Here is a 22605-nt window from a genome sequence, read left to right as displayed (position 1 = left end):
TGTTTAGAGCAGCCCGATCTTGTCCTTGCTTTTTCTGTGTTCCGAGTCTAGTATTCAAATAAATTCTATACAGTGCCACCACAACTCCAAAACTGAACACCGATTCAGGTCACTCACACTAATGGAGCCATTTCAACTATCCCAGTGCTGTTTTTAAGTTCACAGGGTTCATGTTGAATTCCCATAAATGTTTATACTTTCTACAGTATATTGCTCACAAACTCTGACTCCTGAACTCAACATATCGGAATAGTAAAAATGGCTTAATCCAGAGTCTGAGTGTTAGTATACTGGTGAGTGTGCCCAGACGTGGCAGGGGTGATTGCTGATAATTATTTCCCCTATCCTACTAAAGCATGACCCTGATGCATTGTCGGGGTGGGGGGGGGGGGTGTATGCATAAAAATGTGCTTGGCAAAGCAGAGCGATGTTGCAGTAAAGAGGGGATGAAGGGGGTGGGGCTGAACTGGGTCGAGTCAGACACTGACGCACACTGCACTGTGTTAGACAGCACTTAAATGATAATGTGATCTGCTTCATCTTAATAAGGGGTGTTGAAGGGAATGGTCACCAAGCGCACAGAGAGTGAGCTTTTTGCTGATATATGTATGATCTTCTTGTATTTGCCCCTAAGTTTAATCAAATTAATACAGGGCTTCTTCTGATCGGCTGAAGTGGAAGGGGTGGGTGGATATCATGATTTCCACCTCAGCCAATCAGCGGAAGCTTTTTATTCATTTGTAGATTTGATTTTATTCCAGGAGTGGGACAGGAAGTTCCCATCCTGCTAACAGAACACAGCACTGTATGTAAATGATGCTACATACATCTTATACGGCATTCCCAGTGGGTGCATCTGTTGGTAAAGAAAAAATAGTTTGTATAGACCAGCTTGGTCTAAGCAAACTATTTAAAATCACAATAAACCTGGTGTCAGACTTTACTGCTGCGGCCTCGACTCTGAATTTTAAACTCCCTCCAGGGTGCTGGTCCTGATTTTAGTACCAGTGCCTTCTCGTGGTAGCCACACTGGGATTTTCAGCAGGAAAAACTGTCTACCCTTGGTAGTTCCTGACCTGATGGTTCAGGTCATAGCGTCGGAATTGGACTTCAGTGCGGTCCGATGTCAGTATTTCTTCCCATCTTACTTTAAGGAAGTCCCCATCTTCAGGGGAAAGCTCCTTGGATCACCTCTACACTGCTTAGAGATGTTGTGTTTTTTTGCTCCCTGGATGGATACTTATGGGATCAGGTAAGTTAAGAAGCTGGGCTTTTTTCTGTTAAGCTTCATGTACACGGGACGTTTTAAAACCTCTCCTGAACGACGGAGCTTGACAGTTAGTAACCGGCAGTTAAAAACGTCTGCTGTGCCGTGTTTACTTGCTGCGCTTAGCTGCAGTTGCGTTCAGAAGCCTTTTTTGCACTGCGAATGGTCAGAAATGTATCTCCATTAAAAACGCCTATAAACGAAACGTGGCTAAACGGGAGTTACAGCAGCGTTTACGCGCTGTTACAGGCATTTGGCGTTTCAAATGCCTCTGAACATCGTCCTGAACGCTTTTTTTTTTTTTTTTTTTTTTGCTTTGCAAAAATGCTTCTAACCTCCACTGCCTGGAAACTACTATAAACGACTCAGTGTACATGTACTGATAAGATAACAGAGGAGAGTTCAGGGGCAGCTGAAAAAAACACCCAACTGCTCCTAAACATCTGTTTACCAACAGCAGTGTACATGAGGCCTTAGAAGGTTTCTAGCTTTCCTTCTACCCAGACAGCATACCTTTGTTCCTCTGTATGGTTCTAGTTCTTACCAGGGATCTTGGGAGGCTTTGAACTGTTTAAAAAATGTTTTCCATCCTTCTGCTTGGGTCGGGTTGATCATCTTCACACTAATGGTCTATGGTTGATGTCTCTTCCCCCATGTTGAGATGTTTCTTGCTGGTTAGGCAATTATTCTTGGCACTTGAGTGGCAAGCATAATTCGCCATCTCTTCCTGGTCTGTTTGTCATATTCACCTTACCAGTTGGAGTGTTCAAATTCATCTGGTGTCCACTGTGGGAGTTGGTCCCTCAAGTGGCTCTTGGGCTACAAACAGACCCAGGTTTAATTCATATTGGTATATGGAATAGGCTGCGCTGCTTAATAAGTGAACGTGATCATGATAGGTTAGTATGACTATACCAAAAACATTCCCAGTGATGAACAACATTAAAAATAAATTGAAATGAAATGTAAACAAAGCAGATATGTGAATGCTGATAGAACAGTATAGACTTGAGTCCACAGACTGCACGATTCAAATAGTGGATAAATATAAATGGAAACTTAGTGATGGTATAGGGAGTTCCTCCACCTCAGACAAACACGCCCCTTACCGGATTGTTAGATCTCCTGTTATAGAGATCGTGAGAGCGAGTGGCTGTGTCCCCCAGCCACTGGGTCTCTGTTTGAAGTGTCTCAAGGTCCCCGCTCAGGAGTTCCACAGGATTGGGGTATTAATGCTCAGATCCCAAAAATAGATATAAAAAGAGATGCTCCATAGTGTAATACAGTTAAGTTTATTTAAAATAAAAGATAATAAGAAATGCACTTACAGTATGACAGGTAAAAAACGCCTTTAAAAACAATGTAAGCCAGCCGGCTCGCAGCTGCTGCCCGTGTCTTCCGGGATCAGCGTGGTGTGGTGGTGACGTCAGCACGCCGCTCCTCCCTACGCCGTTTCGACAAATCTGTCATCTTCCTGGGGGATTTTTTTTTTAATTCATATTGGGCCTGTTAGTACTTTGCTGTTGCCCACCCCTTAGTTGGACTGATTTTGGATGTGTTGACAGTTTAACAACTTGTGACCCTCCCTTCTCCCTTGTGGAGAAATAAAATAGGATTTTTGTACTCCCGGTAAAATCCCTTTCTGGAGTCCATTGAGGGACATGGGTCCCTTCCCTCTGTTATGATCATGCTCTTGGCGCTGCTTGCTACAAAACTGGGGCATGATGGTTGTAGATGTTATCCTGTGCTGGCTTGAAAAAAATGTTTGTTTGGTGTCCATTCTTACCATAAGCTGCAACATGACACACTCCTATTTTCTTGGCCTTTAACCACTTGATTGCCATGCTATAGCCGAAAGACGGCTACAGCGCAGCTCTGTTCTGGCAGAATAGCGCCCCTCTGTGATCACGGTAAAGGGCCAATCACATCTAATCACATTGTAAACAAACTCGCTGGTTATCGGCAGTACTTTCCTCACGTGATGAGGAAAGGAGAGCCAGTAACCGGCAAGTGTGACAGGGGACATGTACACAGATAATCAGTGCCCTGATTATCAGTGCAATGTCATCAGCGCATATCATTGCAGGAAAAAAATTACTTACATTTTATTTCATGTTTTATAACAGACTAAAAGAAGGTATTTTTCCCAAAATTTCCTGTCTTTTTTTTTAGTTTAGCAAAAAATAAAAAACCCAGTGGTGATTAAATACCACCAAAATAAAGCTCTATTTGTGTGAAAAAAAAGATAAAAAGGTCATGTGTACAGTGTTGCATGACCGCGCAATTGTCATTCAAAGTGTGACAGCACTGAAAGCTGAAAATTGGCTGGGGCAGGAAGCGGGTGAAGGTGCCCAGTATTGGAGGGTTAATAGCTGGCATGACCGTTTATATATCTGTCAGTATTAAGCTTTGTTAACCTTAACAGGTTTGGAAATATATTGTAGTCCAAATATTGTAAATTTGACTTCAGTGTAGATTAATGTGGTAACAAAGGCCACATAAATTTATATGATGGATCCTCATTCCCGTTAAAGCAGACTCTTTTTTCTGAATCCCCTTGTAACTTTTTTTCTCTTTTTACCTAATGATGGTTGTCTTTGTTTCCTTTTTAAGCTTGTTTTATTCTATTTTCATCTGGTTATCCAACCAGTAGGTCTGTTTTTTTAAAATTTTTTTTGCAACAGAAAAGCTCTCTTGTAGTTACAGGGATGAGACACCATTTAACACTGGCAGGGGCGCTTAAAATGATCTGCTAATTTTACTGCTTTTACTTTATGTAAAACCTTCATCCCAAAAAAGTTAGAAACAGGTGTTACTGGCCAGATCACCAACGGAAAACAGGAGGGGGAAATAAAGCCTAAAAAAAAAAAACGCTTACAGCTCCTACATCTTATGTTTGGTAAAAAAGGAAGGGAAATCCTGCGAGCCACACTTAATCTAATAAAAAGAAAAATACGCTGCGCTAGGGTTTGCCAAATATTCTACTTAATATTATAGCATACCAAAACTGCAGCGCGTATATTAACGCGTATAACCATAAGTATATAAGTAATATGCCCCCAAAGGGCAAAAAAAAAATATAAAGTGATATGTGTTAAAAAATAATAAATGAAATATATAAACGCATCAAAGTGCATATGTGCTAATCATTATATCTGATAATAATAAATACATAAATGCAAATATTTCCAAAAAAGTGCTTAGTGCAAAAGTGAATTCAAAATTCAACAAAAGTGCTAAGTGCCACACAATTCATGTGAAAAAACAGTCCTTAAAAATAGATCATATAATATGTAAAGTCCTGCAAATAAACAATGAAGGTGCTTATGCGTGATATCCAATGGTGATATAATTAAGCTTGCTCATGGTTTCTCAGTGTCGCAGGCCATGCGATAGTGCAATTCGGTGATCCCCAAGGTAATATGCTCACCTCAGAGCGTGTGACTAAGTCGCTAAACAAAGTCAAATCACGCTTTTGAACCACCCCAGGGTTCTATGCAGATCGCAGGATCCCAGGCTCCATTGCAATGTAAATAGATGGATGACAAGGAAACTATATAGTGTATTATCTTTTTTAAAAATGTATTCAAAAGATAAAAACGCTCCCCCAAATGGGGTACTCACAAACTCGTCAGTGCACCGCTCTATGTAAAGCATACGGTTGCTGTAACAGTGAGGGTATGGTGTGCGTCTCATCAAACAGCAGATACACTGCCTCTCACTCCGTCCTGGCCCCTCCCCTACACGTGTTCGACACAGGGTCACGTGAATCCCCCTGATGAAGACACGGGATCCCTGTGTCGAACACGCTTATAAGCAGCACTGGATAAACCTCCATCAGGTTGCTGAATTCCTGGGTGTTCACTGTGTATCCAGCCATCGTCAGACTGCTGAGTACATAGAGACACTGTACCCAGCCAATCCAGGGATTGGGTACCATGCGATTTGCTGTGATTGGTCATCACAGCAATCCCACGGTACTGCTTACTAGGCTGATCCCTACCTTCCCTACCTTTCCCCTAACAAGGGAAAGAGATAGATTGTGTAATTCTCAATGGGGACAGAATGAATGGATTAGCAGCTGCAGACTCTTGCATTCTGTTTCTGACTTTAATCCCCTTCATCTACATGATGCCACTATGTGACCAGTACATTAACCCCTTTACTTCCCTCCTTTCCCTGTGAATAACCCTGTACATAAATGTATCTAGTGTATTACCAAGCTCAATGTTTAACCCTCTCAATACCAGTATGTTCATTTCCAACAAGATTAGATCACCTTGAGGAGTCTACATTCCAAAAAAAGCTTTTTTTTTTTTTTCTTTTTTTTCTTTTTTTTTGTATTAAGGCTTACCTGTAGGTAAGAAAAATATCTCCTAAACCTGTACGGTTTAGGAGATATTCCCCTTGCAGTGAGCCGGTGACTGCAGCGGCACATGCGCACAGGGGATTCTCGGCTGAAGGCCTGGCAGATGCCAGACCTTGCCGGAAAGAAATCTCATGCGCGGGAGTGACGACATCGCTGCTCCAGTCACTCACAGCGCTGGATCCGCGATACCCTGAAGACACGCCGAGGCAACATGTCAGCTACCTCGGCGTGGACCAGGTAAGATACCGACGCCTCGTTCTAAGGTAAGTATTTCATAATGAGCTAGTATGCAGTGCATACTAGCTCATGACTTTTGCCTTACAGGGGTATAAAAAAAAAAGTGTCAGCGGGTTTACAACCGCTTTAAGTACAGTGTTGCATGATGGAGTGACTAGCAGTCAAAATATCTGTGCTGAAAAATAGTCTGTTAATGAATGGGGTATTAGACTGGTACTCAAATGGTTATATTAGTATTGACTGTTTTATTTTACAGTGTGCTGTATCAACAGCAGAATCAGCCCATGGATGCTCTGCAGGCCTATATTTGTGCTGTTCAGTTGGATCATGGCCATGCTGCAGCCTGGATGGATCTGGGTACACTCTATGAATCCTGCAACCAGCCTCAGGATGCTATCAAATGCTACCTAAATGCCACAAGGAGCAAACATTGTAGTAACTCCTCTGCACTTGCAGCTCGGATTAAGTACTTACAGGTACATTCTATTTTTTTTTTTCTTTTCTTTTTTTTTTTTTTTAATAGCTTCCAGCATGTCCATGTACCATACAATTGTAGGAGTATGTTAAACTTTTTTTGTTTTATGTCAAGTCTTCATTTCCTTAAAGAATCTGTGTGCATTCTTTGTAGCAGCTTGTCACCCATTTTCTTAATTCTTGTACATAGTATATGTTTGGTTGATGTGTACATTTTTCTTTGTCATAGACTTAGGAAAACACATCCCGTGGTTTCCAAACTCTTTTGTTTTCAAACATCAAGAGTTCTCTTTTGCACATTTTTATTTATTCTCACAAAGGTTTGTATACTGGTTACCCTGTTTATACATCTGTTTTATAGAAAGACACAATTGGCAATTTCAAAGCTTACTTCTTGTTAGGAAGTTGTAGTGGACATGCTCGTAATAAATTAGGCCTGTGTTAAATTTCCTTTTCAAATAATTTTTCCTAGGCTCAGTTGTGTAACCTTCCTCAAGGTAGTCTACAGAGTAAAACTAAATTGCTTCCTAGTATTGAGGAGGCATGGAGCCTACCAATCCCCGCAGAGCTTACCTCCAGGCAGGGTGCCATGAACTCAGCACAGCAGGTGAGAAGTTGGGGAATTTTCTGAAAACACCCAGCTTTAAAACTTATTTTCGATCTTCAGCAGGTTTTTTCTTCTTTTTGTTCCTTGAGCTTCAAAGCTGATTTTATCTGTGTATACCTAGGGTACAGGATAGGAGTTAGATAAAGTGATCAAATCTCCCTGCATTTTGGGGTGCCAACTAAGAACCTTTGTGGATCTTCATTTTTTTTAATGCCCAACTATATTGATTTTTATTTTAAACAATCTCACATCAATCCATCTTTTTTCATTTTACTGCTGGACTGAAGTCATTGTTCTGTATGTGGATCCACATTTCATATATTGTTTTGTCCAGAGGTGGTTTAAACGCCTGTCCTCTCCTGGCATGGAAACTGATACCTATTACATAGACCCATATTTTCTCTCTTACAATTCTTAGGCCTGTAAACCTCATCATCAGAATGCTGAATCTGTACTAGGCCTCAGTCAAACACCAATTTCACAGCAGTCCTTGCCACTACATATGACTCCTAGCCAGGTAGATGAACTCTCAAGTCCTGCCAAGAGGAAAAGAACTTCTAGTCCAGCAAAGGTATTTTACATAGCTAAACAATGTATGTGGCTCATGCTGTGTTTTTTTAAACCATCACCTTCATTCAGGATAATCACCAGATGGAGGACATTTTCATTAAGGGAGTTTCTATATGCAGGGAGTGTATCTCAGGCTTAGATTTTCTCAGCAGTGTTTACCATTGTTTTTCTTTTTTTGTTTAACTTTTTTCCTATTAAAATGATGCGTGTTTTTGTTGTACCACCATTTCCATGTTTCTAGTTAAACTAACATAAATTCTCAACATGACAGTAGTTATGGGACTTTAAATAATACATTTTTTTCTTTTTTTTTTTAAAGAATACTTCTGAAACCTGGGGCAGTGGCAATGTAGCGCCACATACTCCAGCCCAACAAGTTCATTCTTGGTCTTTGCCACCACAGAAGTTACAGGTATGAGTACATAGTACATCTTTTCATATTGCTTTAGCTGTGTATGTGAGGGCATGTCATGCAAATTTTAATTTTATCGCTTCTTTAATGTGAAAATATAAGACTGATAGGTATATAATAATTTTCCTACAATTGCAAGAGTCTTTCAGCTTTGAAACCTAGCCTAAAGCCTCATACACACGGTACGATTGTTGGCAGGGAATTGTCTGTTGACAGACTACTGTTCTAAAATCTTACCGTTAGTACGCTCCTTTTGACAATTGTCCAACTTTCGGCCAACAAATGTTGGATGACAGGCTAGTAAATTTTCGGTGGACAATGGTTTGAGGTCAGTTTTTCGTATGGTCAGTACACAAATCCGTCACACAAAAGTCAAAAGTACAAACACGCATGCTCGGAATCAATGCTCACCAAACACGAAATTAGCAGAAGGGGCCCAAAGGGTGGCGCTCAAGAGCTGAAATTCCTCCTAGTACGTCACTACGTTTGTGTAACGTTAGTATGCAAGACAATTCGGCACACGCCCTTTTGTCAAATGCTCGGTTGGCCAACAATCGTACCGTGTGTACGAGGCTTAAGGCTACACAGGTGATTAAATATCTTTGCTAATGTGAGATTTAACCTGTTTGCAGCACAGATCTGTTTTAACACTCATTGATCAATAGCGTGCAAATTAACATTTATATAATATATATCTTCTCTCTAGCAACTGGAGCAGCTAAGAGCGAACAGGAATAATTTAAATCCTGCACAAAAAGCATTGCTGGAGCAGTTAGAGGGTCAGTTTGTCTTAATGCAGCAACATCAGCAGGTATGTAGACCTTGTTTGGTGTCCCCTTTTGAGAAGCATCTGTGTGTTGTCTTTTTAATAGACAACATTTAGAAAGACTGTAATATACCAACTGTTGCATAATTAAGAATTGATATGTTATGGGTTCTTGGCTTTTTTAACAGGTGAGACAAACAGGAGCTCCACAGGTACGATCTACTGGAATTGCTAATGGGCCAACAGCTGACTCATCACTGCCTACAAACTCTGTTTCTGGTCAGCAGCATCAAGTTGCATTAAACAGAGCGCTTAATGTCACTCAGCCTGGAATCCGTCCAGCTTGCCCTGTGCAGCCTGTGGCTAATGGACCTTTTCCGGCAGGCCAAGTTTCCTGCAGCACCACAGGGACAATGGGTAGTACAGACGCTATGTTGATAGGCAATAATCATAAAACAGGAAGTGGAAGTAATGGAAACGTGCCTTACCCGCAGCGAAATGCACTCGCTCTACCTCATAACCGCACAAACCTGACCAGCAGCACAGAGGAGCCGTGGAAAAACCAACTATCTAACTCCACTCAGGTAACTGGGGAATTTATAGTTATGCTAATGCATGCATTGGATATTCACTGTGTAAGCAGGCCTATTTTTGCATGATTGACTTCAGTTAACCTCCCTGACGGTATTCCCAAGTCTGGCTCGGGGTGGATTTTCAGCACCAAAAGCGGTAACCCTGAGCCACACTCGGGATCGCATCGCAGGATACAGGTACAGCTTACGTTGTCCCCAGGATCCTGCGATGTCTCCCCGCACTGTGTGCAAGCCGTCCTCCGCTCGATCTATCACGGAGCCGAGCTCTGTTCCCTGCGAGCGTTGCGACGCACGGGGACGGAGAACGGCGCCAAATTCAAAAAGTATAACACACAATACATATTCAGTACACTGTAATCTTACAGATAACATTATGGTATCAATTTATTTCACCTCCTTTTTGTCCCTAGTGGTCTGTCCGGTGCCCTGCATGCAGTTTTATATTATAAATACTGTTCTTTCTGCCTGGAAACTGGAGATTGTCCATAGCAACCAAAACAGTCCCTTTACATCAAAAGTGGATATAGACCAGCTAGAAAACAGCGATAATAAATTAGAATCACTTGCAGAATTGAGCGATAGTGATTTGTGGGGAAATCCGTCATCAAACACTGAAAGTAATGAAAGCGACAATTCTGCAACTGAGCAAATTTCAGTGTTTTTGATTACATTATTGAATAATTTTTATTTATTATTTATAGTTTTTTATTATATTTTATGATTTCGTTTTTTAAACTCTATCATATCCGGGATGTCTACTAGACTCTTGTTTGGACAGATTTAAGTGAGGTATTCCTAAGAATTACAGGCCTACAATATAAAACGCCAAATTTCCATGCAAAATAATTATACCGCTTTCAGCATCAAAAATCTGAAATAATCATACCGCAAGGGAGGTTAAAACTCTAGCATTTATCTTTTTGCTTGGGTCAATTTTGGCTTGATGTAAGTTTCCATATGTGATATCTAGAGGGCTGCAGGGGTTGCTAAAACTCACTTTAGTAGTCCACTCTACAGTCTACGGGTACTACTCCTTTGCACACTCCTCTGGCTACAGGAAGCTACTTGCTCAGCACCGCTGCCATTGTAACTTTTTTTCAATGAATGCAAGATGTTCTCTGGATGAGAGAGAGGGGAGGGGGAGATGACATCATGACCTCCACCTTGTACAGTCAGGGAATGCCTTTTATTAATTGTAAACAAAATAAAAGCCATTCTTTTTCAGTGGTTCTGGATGAGGGATCCTCTGTGGTTTAGAGCCCTTTCACACTGGGCTGCCCATAGCGTCGGCGGTAAAACGCCGCCATTTTTAGCGGTGTTTTACCATCGGATTAGCGGCGAATTTCGCCCGCTAGCGGGGCGCTTTTACCCCCTGCTAGCAGCTGAGAAAGGGTTAAAACCGCCTGCAATGCGCCATAATAGCGGCATTTTGCCGGCGGTATCCCAACGCTGCCTCATTGATTTCCAAAGAAGCTGCTGACGTCCTGCCAGCGCAGCGCTCCGGTGTGAAAACCCTCGGGCTTTCACACTGGAGACAATACTGCAGCTGTTTGAGGGCGGATTACAGGCGCTATTTTTAACGCTATAGCACCTGCAAAACTCCCTCGGTGTGAAAGGGGTCTTAGTGTGCAGAGAGGAAGCCTTTGGAACAGCACCCAGAAGATTACACCTATCACTGTATGTAGCTTGGACTACTACAGTCATTTTCAGCATCCACAGGAGACCTCCAGATTTTTCACGTATAGATACTTGTATCAAGCCAAGATGGCCTGATGGAAGCATGCAAAAAATAATTCCTGGTGTTTCCTTTTAAGCTTGTGTTGTGCGTTCAAGAATTGCAACAAAAGAATGTTGCTTTCTTTTACCCTTGTTCTATTGTATGACTTTTTTTAACGCTTTCCTTAGTTTGGATAGTGTTGTGTATAAAATTCAAATGAATTAAGACAAAAACTAACTTGTAAGTAACTAAGTAACTGAGACTTTGGATGAGGCATTTAGGAAGGGACAAATCGTAAAATAAAAGGTTTCTAAAGTAGCACTAGTTATTTAAAAACTACTACTGGTCAAAATTGGGAAAAAGTTGCATGTGGATGCATAGGATAAATTAACTTTTGGTAACCGAACCATACCTGTGCTTGTTAAAAATACTGACAAAGTTACTGCTAAAATTAGTAGATTTTTAGTTCCACTAAAAAAATAAAATTGACCACCTCAGTACTAGTGTTCTTATCCCATTACAGACCAAAGATGATTATAAAAATTGTATTTGCTGTGTTCAACAGATTCTTTTAATTGATTGATTTTACTCATCTTTTATTAGTCAAGAAGTGTTATTATTGATCTCTTATTTTCTCTCAAAATGTCTGCAAAGATACTTAACCCCTTCAAGCTGAATGTGCACATACTATATATGCTGTCTCATCAAAGTAACTTTTTTTTCCTGTGGGGGTTGGATATATGCACTGCTGCGTTTGTGCTGAGAGCGCACTGCACAGTGGGCTCCCAGCTCAGTGATCGCTCTGGATCTTGGCTGAACGATCGGGAGGCCCAGTTTAGATCACCCGATTCCTGTGTTAGCCTCTGATTGGTTATAACAATGGCCAGTCATTGTACACTCAGCCCTTGCGTTTTCTTCTCTTGAACGCATTGCATTTTTTCATTGCTAGGGGAGAAATTTTTTAACAAAAGTGTGTTAAAAAATGTAAAATAAAATAGCTAGGGTTTGAGTCAAAGGTCAGGGTCAACGTATTTTAGGTATTTTTTTCAGTTTAGTTTTATTGTTGGTGTTTAAGTAGGATAAAAAGATCAAAATGTGCGCTATTGTTTCTGGGCCCTTTTACAGGTACAAACAAGAAAAAACTTAAACCTACAGTAAGTGGTATCTCTGTGATTGTAGGGAGCAGGAGAATTTTTATTTTGTTCTTTGTTTGGTAGGCTATGGCAATAGCAATTAATACAAGCAAAAATGTTTAACTTTTTTTACCTTTTTGTGCCAGTTTTCCTTTTATATATTTTGTGCAAGTGTAACTTAAAAAAAAAAAATATATATATATATATATATATATATAATCAGGAGATATCCATTACTATTACTACCAAATGAAAGCCCAATATGTCCTGAAAACAAGGTATAATTCACCTGGATACGCTTGCTTTGTAACAATTGTGTTCACAAAAATGAGTACTTTATTTCAAGCAAAATAACAAAATCTGCCAAATTTAATTTGTTTTGAGGGCTGCAGGGGGGGCGATAAAAACAGGCAGTTAAGCCTGTTATGAAAATGCTTTGTGGCAAATTCAGCTGGTGTCGTCTGACAAACTCGCCCATTGAAATCGCAGGGAAGGTGCTACAGCCACAAGCCAAACGCTTAGTTTGCAGCTGCGGCGTAGTAATGACATGCAAAATCTCCCTTCAGCAAAAGGCCCTGAACCATCACTTGTCAAAGGGAGTCGATGAACTAGTACCGCCACGGCAGAGGTTCAAGTGATTCTGCTCAAACCTGTTCATGGTGCCAAAGCCCAACAAAGGTGTTCGCCCTTCCCTGGATTAAAATCCCTTCATATTTCAAGGTTGATAATTGCCTCACTAAGACAAGGGGAACAGATGGCATCAGTGCACATCTAGGATGCCTATTTAACCACTTCCCGCCTGGCCTATAGCAAAATGAAGGCCGGGCGGTGGTTCAGTTATCCTGACTGGGCGTCATATGGCGTCCTTCAGTATCAGCCGGCGCCCCCCCCCCCCCCCCCCCCCCCCCCCCCCACCCCGTGGGGGCGCGCATCGTGGCGATCGGTGGTGCGGTGTGTCAGTCTGACACACCGCTCCACCGATCTTGGTAAAGAGCCTCTGACGGAGGCTCCTTACCACGTGATCAGCCGTGTCCCAATCACGGCTGATCACGATGTCAACAGGAAAAGCCGTTGATCTGACAGACGCAAGTAGAGGAGAGCCGATTGGTGGCTCTCCTGACGGATGCCCACACTAGACCACCAGGGAAGGGGGCAAACATGTGGATGGCCAGGTATGTACCCCATGGCCATCCACATGTGCAAAATTATGCCCAATCAGTGCCCACCATTATGTGACATCAGTGATGCCCAGCAATGCCACCCATCAGATGCCCATCCGTGCCGCCTTTGAGTGCCCATCCGTGCCGCCTTTGAGTGCCCATCCTTGCCGCCTTTGAGTTGCCCATCCTTGCCGCCTTTGAGTGCCCATCCGTGCCGCCTTTTGAGTGCCCATCCGTGCCGCCTTTGAGTGCCCATCCGTGGCCGCCTTTGAGTGGCCCATCCCTGCCGCCTTTGAGTGCCCATCCCCTGCCGCCTTTTGAGTACCCATCCGTGCCGCATTACCAGTGCCACCTATTTGGTGCCCGTCAGTGCCACCTCATTGGTGCCCGTCAGTGCCACCTCATTGGTGCCCGTCAGTGCCCACCTCCATTGGTGCCCCGTCAGTGCCACCTCATTGGTGCCCCGTCAGTGCCGCCATATCAGTGCCCATCATTGAAGAAGAAAACGTACTTATTTTACAAAAAAATGTTAAACAGAAACAAAGAAAAAACTTGTTTGTTTTTTTTTTTTCAAAAATTTTCGTTTTTTTTTATTTGTTGCGCAAAAAATAAAAACTGCAGAGGTGATCAGATACTACCAAAAGAAAGCTCTATTTGTGGGGAACAAAATGATAAAAAAATGTGTTTGGGTACAGTGTTATATGATCGCGCAATTGTCATTTAAATTGCGACAGCACTAAAAAATTGGCTTGGGCAGGAAGGTGTCTAATTGCCTGGTATTGAAGTGGTTTAAATGTTCCAATTTACCCACTACACCGGCATTTTTCTACACTTTGCAGTAGCAGATGACCCTTATCAGTCTGTTGCACTGCCTTTCAGCCTATTTTTGTGCTCCCACAGTGGTTAACAAAGATCTTGGCATCCTTAATTGCCTTTCTCAGAACTCTGGGAGTCCAGATGAACAGGCTTTTCTGGATGATCTTCTCCTGAAGGATGCCTCTCCTCTGTGATTTTCCAAAACACTTCAGCTGCTTCAGGCTGGGTGATCAACTTCAACAAAAACTTTTTCTCCAGCCTTCTATGTGCCTAGAGCAGGGGTGTCAATCTCAAATTCATTACGGACTGCATCAGCAGTATGGCTGCCCTCAAAGGGAATGGTAGTATCTGGGGTGGGCTACATATAGAGAGTGTAGGGTTCAGGAATGAGTTTGCGTGCAGAGTTTAGGAGTGCCCTATGCATGGTGTGCAGCCCCAACTTCAAGCCACCCCTCCCCCCAAAGCCTTCCTCTCCATCTCTACTCTCTCCTACCTGGCCCAGCTCTAGTACCTTCCTGTGTAGGCGGCTCTGTTTTACCTTGCAGTGAGATTCTCTCTGGAAATCTGGCCCTGCTGTGCCCCACTGTGAGTGCATGCTGGGATCTTGTAAGATCCAGAAGCCACTGAGAGCAAAGCTATCCCTTGTAAACACAGAAGGCCCTCTGCGACAGTGGAGGGCGAGGGGCCAGAGGTGGCTGCAAAAATCTGGTGTGAGGGGCCACATGACAAAGGTCTGGCGGGCAGGCAAAATTTCTCTCTTCCAGTAAAATTTATTTTTTCTGAGAGCTTATGCTTGACAACTGGAATCCAAAAAAATCCCTCAATGAGATTTACCTTGAGAGTTTTGGGAGGTTGTATCCTTCATCTAATTTCATTCAAGAATTTCCCAACTAAAAATTCTGTCAACATGGTAAAAACAGTCTCTTTCCCTGGATCTAGCCATGCTTCTATTCTCCACACCCCTCACACCCCAACCCCCACCCCCAAAAACAAATTCCTTTTCCTGCTAGATCACCAATTGAACCCTTGACAGTGAAAAAATTCTCTGCTTCCCCTGGTTCATACAACAGTTGCAAGTCTGTCAGGCTGGACTGGAGTCTTCAAGTCCTTGATTGTTCAAGGAACATGGTCAAGGGAGGAGGCAAAACTCCCAATCAACATCTTGGAACTCAGAGCTGTCAGACACCCAAGCCTGTTGCAGTCACACAATGCCATCACCGTGGCATAGATCGGCCATCAAGGGGACTTGAGGACCCTGACTGCCTTTAAAGCAAAGTTCCACCCAAAAAAGGAACTTGCGCTTATCTGATGCCTAGCCCCCCCCCCACATTTGACACCTTTCGGGGAGGTACATCAGAAGTTTGGCCCCCCTCTTCCTTCCTCCTCTTTTGTCCTGCTGCTGGGCCAGTAAGAGCTCAGCGCGCTTTGTGCATGCACAGTAGGGACCCGGCTGTGAAGACACAGGTTCCCTTACCGGCAGTAGTGGCGGCGGCAGCACCCAACAGCTGATGGAAACATCAACAGGGGTGCTGACATTGCTGGATTCCAGGACAATTACGTGTCCAAATATTAAAAGTCAGCAGCTACAGTATGTGTATCTGCTGACTTTTATTGGGGGGGAAAGGGGGAACAACGCTTTAAGGAAGCAAACCAGATTATCTCGGAGACAGAAACTTAAAGGATAACTAAACCTTTGTATGTTTTTTTTTTTTTTTTTTTTCTGTCATACTTCTCTCCTCTGTGTAGTTGGTTTTGCACAGAGTGGCTCCCCGATCCTCCTCTTCTGGGGTCCCTCAGCGCCACTCCTGGTTGCTCCTCTTCTCAGTTGCTCCGTCAGAAGTGCTCTCACTCGAGACACTCGTGCCGGCGTGCTCCGATGTCCTTCTGCTGGGTCTATTGACACTTGGCTTGGTTTCACCTTAATGCATAGAATGGTTGAATAACCCCTTTAAGCCATCCATAAATTGATTAAAATTCAGCAGGGACCAGCCGAACTTTGATCCTTATATAATTGAGGAAGGTTGTACAGAAGTCAATCTTATCTATGGACTTCTGTACAACTGTTCTGTAGGATTCTCCCCACTCAAGCAGCACCACTGGCTATAGCCTGCAATGCTGATTAGTGTATTCTGATGGCAGGGAAGTTGCCTGTGTCCTGTGCTGTACTCCACCATATGGAACTTACAGGCAAGTCAAAATTCGTCTTTTTGCTATTAAAATTTTAGGGCTGGCACAAACATGTTGATCACAACCTGGATTTTTTTGCATCCCCTCTCTTAGTTATCACTCCTGCGTTGTAACGTATATTCCAAACCCATATATAATTTAAATACACCCAGAAGTAAGATGCAGTTGTGCTCATAAGTTTACATGCCCTGGCAGAATTTATGATTTCTTGGCCATTTTTCTGAGAATGAGTGATAACACAAAAACTTTTCTTTCACTCATGGTTAGTGTTTGGTTGAAGCCATTTATTAATCAACTGTGTTTACTATTTTTAAATCATAATGGCAATAAACTACCCAAATGACCCTGATCAAAAGTTTACATACCCTGGTGATTTTGGCCTGATAACATGCATACAAGTTGACACAAAGGGGTTTGAATGGCTATTACAGGTAACCATCCTCACCTGTGATCTGTTTGCGTGTAATTAGTGTGTGTGTATAAAAGGTCAGTGAGTTTCTGGACTCCTGACAGACCCTTGCATCTTTCATCCAGTGCTGCACTGACGTAGCTGGATTCTGAGTCATGGGGAAAGTAAAATTATAAAACAGGAAAGGGATATAACAAGATATCCAAGGAATTGAGAATGACAATCAGCAGTGTTCAAACTCTAATCAAGAAGTTGAAAATGAGGGGTTCTGTTGAAACCAAGCCACAACTGCCAGGAAAATTGTTGGGGATGCAAAAAAAAACGCACAAATAGCTTCAGGTGAAATACAGGACTCTGAAAACATGTGGTGTGGCTCTTTCAAGATGCACAATAACTAGGCACATGAAGAAAGATGGGCTGCATGGTCGAGTCGCCAGAAGAAAGCCATTACTACCCAAATGCCACAAAGTATCCCACTTACAATATTGCCGAACAGCATGGAGACAAGCCTCAAACCTTCTGGCACAAAGTCATTTAGAGTGATGAGACCAAAATTGAGCTTTTTGGCCACAGCCATAAACTCTACATTTGGAAAGGAGTCAACAAGGCCTATGATGAAAGGTACGGAGGTGGATCGCTGATGTTTTGGGAATGTGTGAGCTACAAAGACACTGAAATTTGATCAAAATTGATATCAAGATGAATGCAGTATGTTATCAAAAAATACTGGAGGAACATTTGCATTCATCAGCCATAATATATGTATGATACTGGTAAACTTTTAATCTAAATGTAATTGTAATACCTTTTATATTACCTCCAGTCTATCAGCCTTCACCTTCTCTGGGTTCAGATGCTGATATACCCTGCACAGTCTTTAAAGTATTTTTTTTTTTAAACAACAAACATGTTATGCTTCCCTGCTCCGTATAATGATTTTGCACAGAGCAGAACTGATTCTCCTCTTCTAGGGTCCCCCGCCGATGCTTCTGGCTCCTCCTGCCTTCAGAGTGCCCCTGTAGCAAGCTGCAGGGTATAGTATTGAGTGCCCCTTATAGCAAGGTAAAAAAAAACTTCTGACTTTAGAACCACTCACTTTCTCAGGCACTTACTGACAAGTATTGACAGCGTACTGAGCTGTATGTGTGCTGCACTGTATTTCCTCATATGTACTATTTTCATAATCGATTAGTTGTTTCAGCCCTATAAGAGTCTAATGCATTCAGTCCCAGGGAACTTTGTATAAGTTTTTGTATAAACACAAAGTCCACTCCTGTATCTTCATTCTACAATAAACATATATCACCAATGGTGCCTTCAGTGACTACCACCAATCGCCCCAATCCAGTAGCTCACCAGATCATATTGCCTTTCATATTTCAGATAGGCAAAAGCACTTTAGAACAGCACCCAGACCAAAACCTTACATCACTTCTGGTTTACCCAGATGTAAATGGCGCCATTTTTAAAAATGAAAAGCATTTGACCACACTGATCTTGGTGTGATCAAATGCTTTTAAGGACAGAGGAGGGAAGGAATCTGGGGTCTTAAAGACACCATATCTCTCCATAAAGAGTACCTGTCACATGCCTATTGCTGTCACAAGGGATAATTACTTCCTCATGACAGCAATAAAAGTGATTGAAAAAAATAATAATTTAGGCGACACTGTAAAGAAATAAATTAAAGTGCCCCAATCCCCCCATGCTCCTGCGTAAAGCTAACACACAGGTCGGTCCTGCGCACATGCAAACAGCGATCCGCCCAAACATGTGAGGTATCACTGAGAGCATCTTATCGTGTTGCCTATGGATAGTACAATTTTACATCGTCTGTTGCCGCTGCACGGGCGTGCCCAATTTTAAAGCGTGACATGTTTGGTATCTATTTACTCGGCGTAATAACTTTTTTGCATTAAAAATATACTTTTCCCAAAAAAGTTGCATTAAAAAAAAATGCTGCGCAAATCCCATGTGACATAAAAAAAATTTCCACACCCCTGGAGATTATATATATATATATATATATATATATATATATATATATATATATATATATATATATATATATATAAAATCTCCAGGGGTGTGGAAATTTTTTTTATGTCACATGGGATTTGCGCAGCATTTTTTTTAATGCAACTTTTATATATATATATATATATATATATATATATATATATATATATATATATATATATATATATATATATATATATATATATATTTCAATCCATTGGTTACCACCGCACACGAATAAGGGATAAACAATGGGCCCAGGTGCACAGCAAAGACTAGTGCATATAAACCAAAAGACTGGCATTCGCGGTTCTTGAAAGGTGAATGCACCTTTCAAGACCCGTCAGTGCCGCTCTTTTGGTGTGTGTGTGTGTGTATGTATATATACGGTATCTCACAAAAGTGAGTACACCCCTCACATTTTTGTAAATATTTTATTATCTTTTCATGTGACAACACTGAAGAAATGACACTTTGCTACAATGTAGTGAGTGTACAGCTTGTATAACAGTGTAAATTTGCTGTCCCCTCAAAATAACAACACAGCCATTATTGTCTAAACAGTTGGCAACAAAAGTGAGTACACCCCTAAGTGAAAATGTCCAAATTGGGCCCAAAGTGTCAATATTTTGTGTGGCCACCATTATTTTCTAAAACTGCCTTAACCCTCTTGGGCATGGAGTTCACCAGAACTTCACAGGTTGCCACTGGAGTCCTCTTCCACTCCTCCATGACGACATCATGGAGCTGGTGGATGATTAGAGACCTTGCACTCCTCCACCTTCCATTTGAGGATGCCCCACAGATGCTCAATAGGGTTGAAGGTCTGGAGACATGCTTGGCCAGTCCATCACCTTTACCCTCAGCTTCTTTAGCAAGGCAGTGGTCGTCTTGGAGGTGTGTTTGGGGTCACTATATCATGTTGGAATACTGCCCTGCGACCTGGTCTCCGAAGGGAGGGGGATCATGCTCTGCTTCAGTATGTCACAGTACATGTTGGCATTCATGGTTCCCTCAATGAACTGTAGCTCCCCAGTGCCAGCAGCACTCATGCAGCCCAACCATGACACTCCCACCACCATGCTTGACTGTAGGCAAGACACACTTGTCTTTGTACTCCCTACCTGGTTGCCGCCACACACTCTTGACACCATCTGAACCAAATAAGTTTATCTCATCAGACCGCAGGACCTGGTTCCAGTAATCCATGTACTTAGACTGCTTGTCTTCAGCAAACTGTTTGCGGGCTTTCTTGTGCATCATCTTTAGAAGAGGCTTCCTTGTGGGACGACAGCCATGCAGACCCGACAGCCATGCAGACCAATTTGATGCAGTGTCGGCGTACGGTCTGAGCACTGACAGGCTGACCCACCATGCCTTCAACCTCTGCAGCAATGCTGGCAGCACTCATATGCCTATTTCCAAAAGACAACCTCTGGATATGATGCTGAGCACATGCACTCAACTTCTTTGGTTCGACCATGGCGAGGCCTGTTCTGAGTGAAACCTGTCCTGTAAAACCAATGGATGGTCTTGGTCACCATGCTGCAGGTCAGTTTCAGGGTCTTGGCACTTCTCTCATAGCCTAGGCCATCTTTATGTAGAGCAATAATTCATTTTTTTAGATCCTCAGAGTTCTTTGCCATGAGGTGCCATGTTGAACTTCCAGTGACCAGTATGAGAGAGTGAGAGCGATAATACCAAATGTAACACACCTGTTCCACATTCCAGCCTGAGACCTTGTAACACTAACAGACCACATGACGCCGGGGAGGGAAAATGACTGATTGGGCCTAACTTGGACATTTTCACTTTGGGGTGTACTCACTTTTGTTTGCCAGCGGTTTAGACATTAAAGGCTGTGTTGAGTTATTTTGAGGGGACAACAAATTTACACTGTTATACAACTGTACACTCACTACTTTACGTTGTAGCAAAGTGTAATTTCTTCAGTGTTGTCACATGAAAAGATATAATAATATTTTTTACAAAAATGCAAGGGGTGTACTCACTCTTGTGATATACTGTGTATGTATGTGTGTATATATAATATATTTATTGTATGTGTGTGTACACAAATACTATTAGGTTAAAGCTGGTACATATCATCAGACTGAGATTAACGTTTTTATTTAAAGGATAACTTTGGTAACATTACATTACCTGTTTTTAGGGTGGAACACATAACATGTTCCCAATGCTGTACTATTTTTTACACAGCGTTGTCGCCGCAATGTGTAAAACCAATATCACATATATGAAATCACAATCTATTTTATGTGTGTCAGACTTGATTACTACTAACTATACCTTTTTTGTATGACTGCTGCGGTTCACCAAAAAGCCAATTTGTGGCCTTTGTGCTACATAAACAACTTTTACCACAGTGTTGTCTAATGATCAAATCAAATATTACTTTGTGCGATCATGATATCACACTATAACATCAGAACCTGTGCCACTATAAAATGACAGGCCCAAAAAATGCTCAATAGTTCATAATAAGTAACATTCTTCCATAAAGTGCTCAGTGCCTAAAATAGCTTCTTAGTGCTCCGTGCCAACCACTGCTTCCACACACTCACCAGATGTAATTGGCTTTATGCTTTACAGGAAAAAAGTCGCAGCATGCGTATGGAAATATTTGTGCCAGCCCTAATTTTTTTTTATCAAAACAATATTTTTATGGAATATAAATTCAGCTGTTAGTTTTTTATTAATGTGCCTTAAAAGTCCCATATTGGTATATTGTTTGAGTAAACCCACAGTGGCATTTTTCCCCAAATTTGACTGTAAAAGTGGAAATACATTTTATAGTGGTTGTAACAGCTAACTTTTTTTTTTCACCTTAATGCATTGTCTGCATCAAGGTAAAAAACATTTTAGGCGCGACTCTCAAAAATTATTGCTCTCGCTCTAACTCTCGTGGCAATACCTCACGTGTAGTTTGAAAACTGTTTACAAATGCGGGCGCGACTTGCGTATGCTTTTGCTTCTGCGCGCAAGCACGGAGTGATGGGGCTCTTAAAAAAAAAAAAAAAAAAAATTCCGTTTTATTTTTACATTTTCCCTTTTTAATTTATTTGATATTTTTATCACTTTTATTGCTGTCCCAAAGAATGCAAACATCCCTGTGACAGCAATAGGCACGTGACAGGTACATTTTATGGAGCGATATGGGGTCTATAAGACTTCAAACCCCAACCCTGCACTTAAATACATTTAAAACACCAAGGTGTTTAGGTTTTTGAAAATGCGCTGTTGATTCCCGAGTAAACCGGAAGTGATGTCATGACATCTCTTCCGGATTACCATAGCCAAGACCTGATCAAAGCCGATCTCGGCATTGTTCGGGTCTCCGGCCAGCTGGTCCTGGTGGGACGGGAGAGACCTGGCGAGAGTGGGGGACGTCCCCTCCCGCTGCTTGTAATAACAGCTGAGCCGCTACTTCAGTTATTACAAGAGAGCCGACCGTCTAGAGCACTAAAAAGCGGTACCATGGTGATGCCTGGCATCATTCCGGTACTACCACTTGAAGCCAAATAACGTACAGATATGTGATTTGGCGGTAAGTGGTCAATCAGCTTTTGTACATTTAACGCATCCCAGCTTAACTTGCGAATGAGGGGTGCTTTAGGGAGATGGGGACCTGTGATGCTTGTAGCCTGCCATAGCAAAAGGTGGATATGGTTAAATTGCACGGAATATTGGGCATAATATTGGTACACATTGAACCCCCTGTACTGACTGCCCCAACCCCCCCTTTTCTAGGGTGTCTACTTTTGTTCTTCAGCCCCCATGTATATGACTGTAGCCTTCTGCTTATCTCCAAAGTGAACTATATATCTTAATGCAGACACATTCAGCTC

At 42.1% G+C, this 22605-nt stretch overlaps 1 protein-coding gene across 4 annotated transcripts in view; it reads left to right on the top strand.

The window, feature by feature from the left end:
* The window catches only part of KDM6A (lysine demethylase 6A), a 249491-nt gene that overhangs the window by 120981 nt on the left and 105905 nt on the right, over positions 1–22605 (top strand). Inside the window, exons 12-17 of one of the 4 annotated variants that reach the window (XM_073616270.1) lie at positions 6130–6349; positions 6820–6954; positions 7373–7525; positions 7844–7936; positions 8643–8747; positions 8891–9286. In XM_073616270.1, coding sequence (XP_073472371.1) covers positions 6130–6349; positions 6820–6954; positions 7373–7525; positions 7844–7936; positions 8643–8747; positions 8891–9286 — 1102 coding nt within the window. The remainder of the gene's footprint in view (positions 1–6129; positions 6350–6819; positions 6955–7372; positions 7526–7843; positions 7937–8642; positions 8748–8890; positions 9287–22605) is intronic. The other 3 variants (XM_073616271.1, XM_073616272.1, XM_073616273.1) reach the window with 3 other exon arrangements.

This window comes from Aquarana catesbeiana, linkage group LG02 (genome assembly GCF_042186555.1).
Source record: "Aquarana catesbeiana isolate 2022-GZ linkage group LG02, ASM4218655v1, whole genome shotgun sequence".
Taxonomy (NCBI): domain Eukaryota; kingdom Metazoa; phylum Chordata; class Amphibia; order Anura; family Ranidae; genus Aquarana; species Aquarana catesbeiana.
Note: the sequence above shows the minus strand (reverse complement) of the source record. Positions and strands in the feature narration are given on the sequence as shown.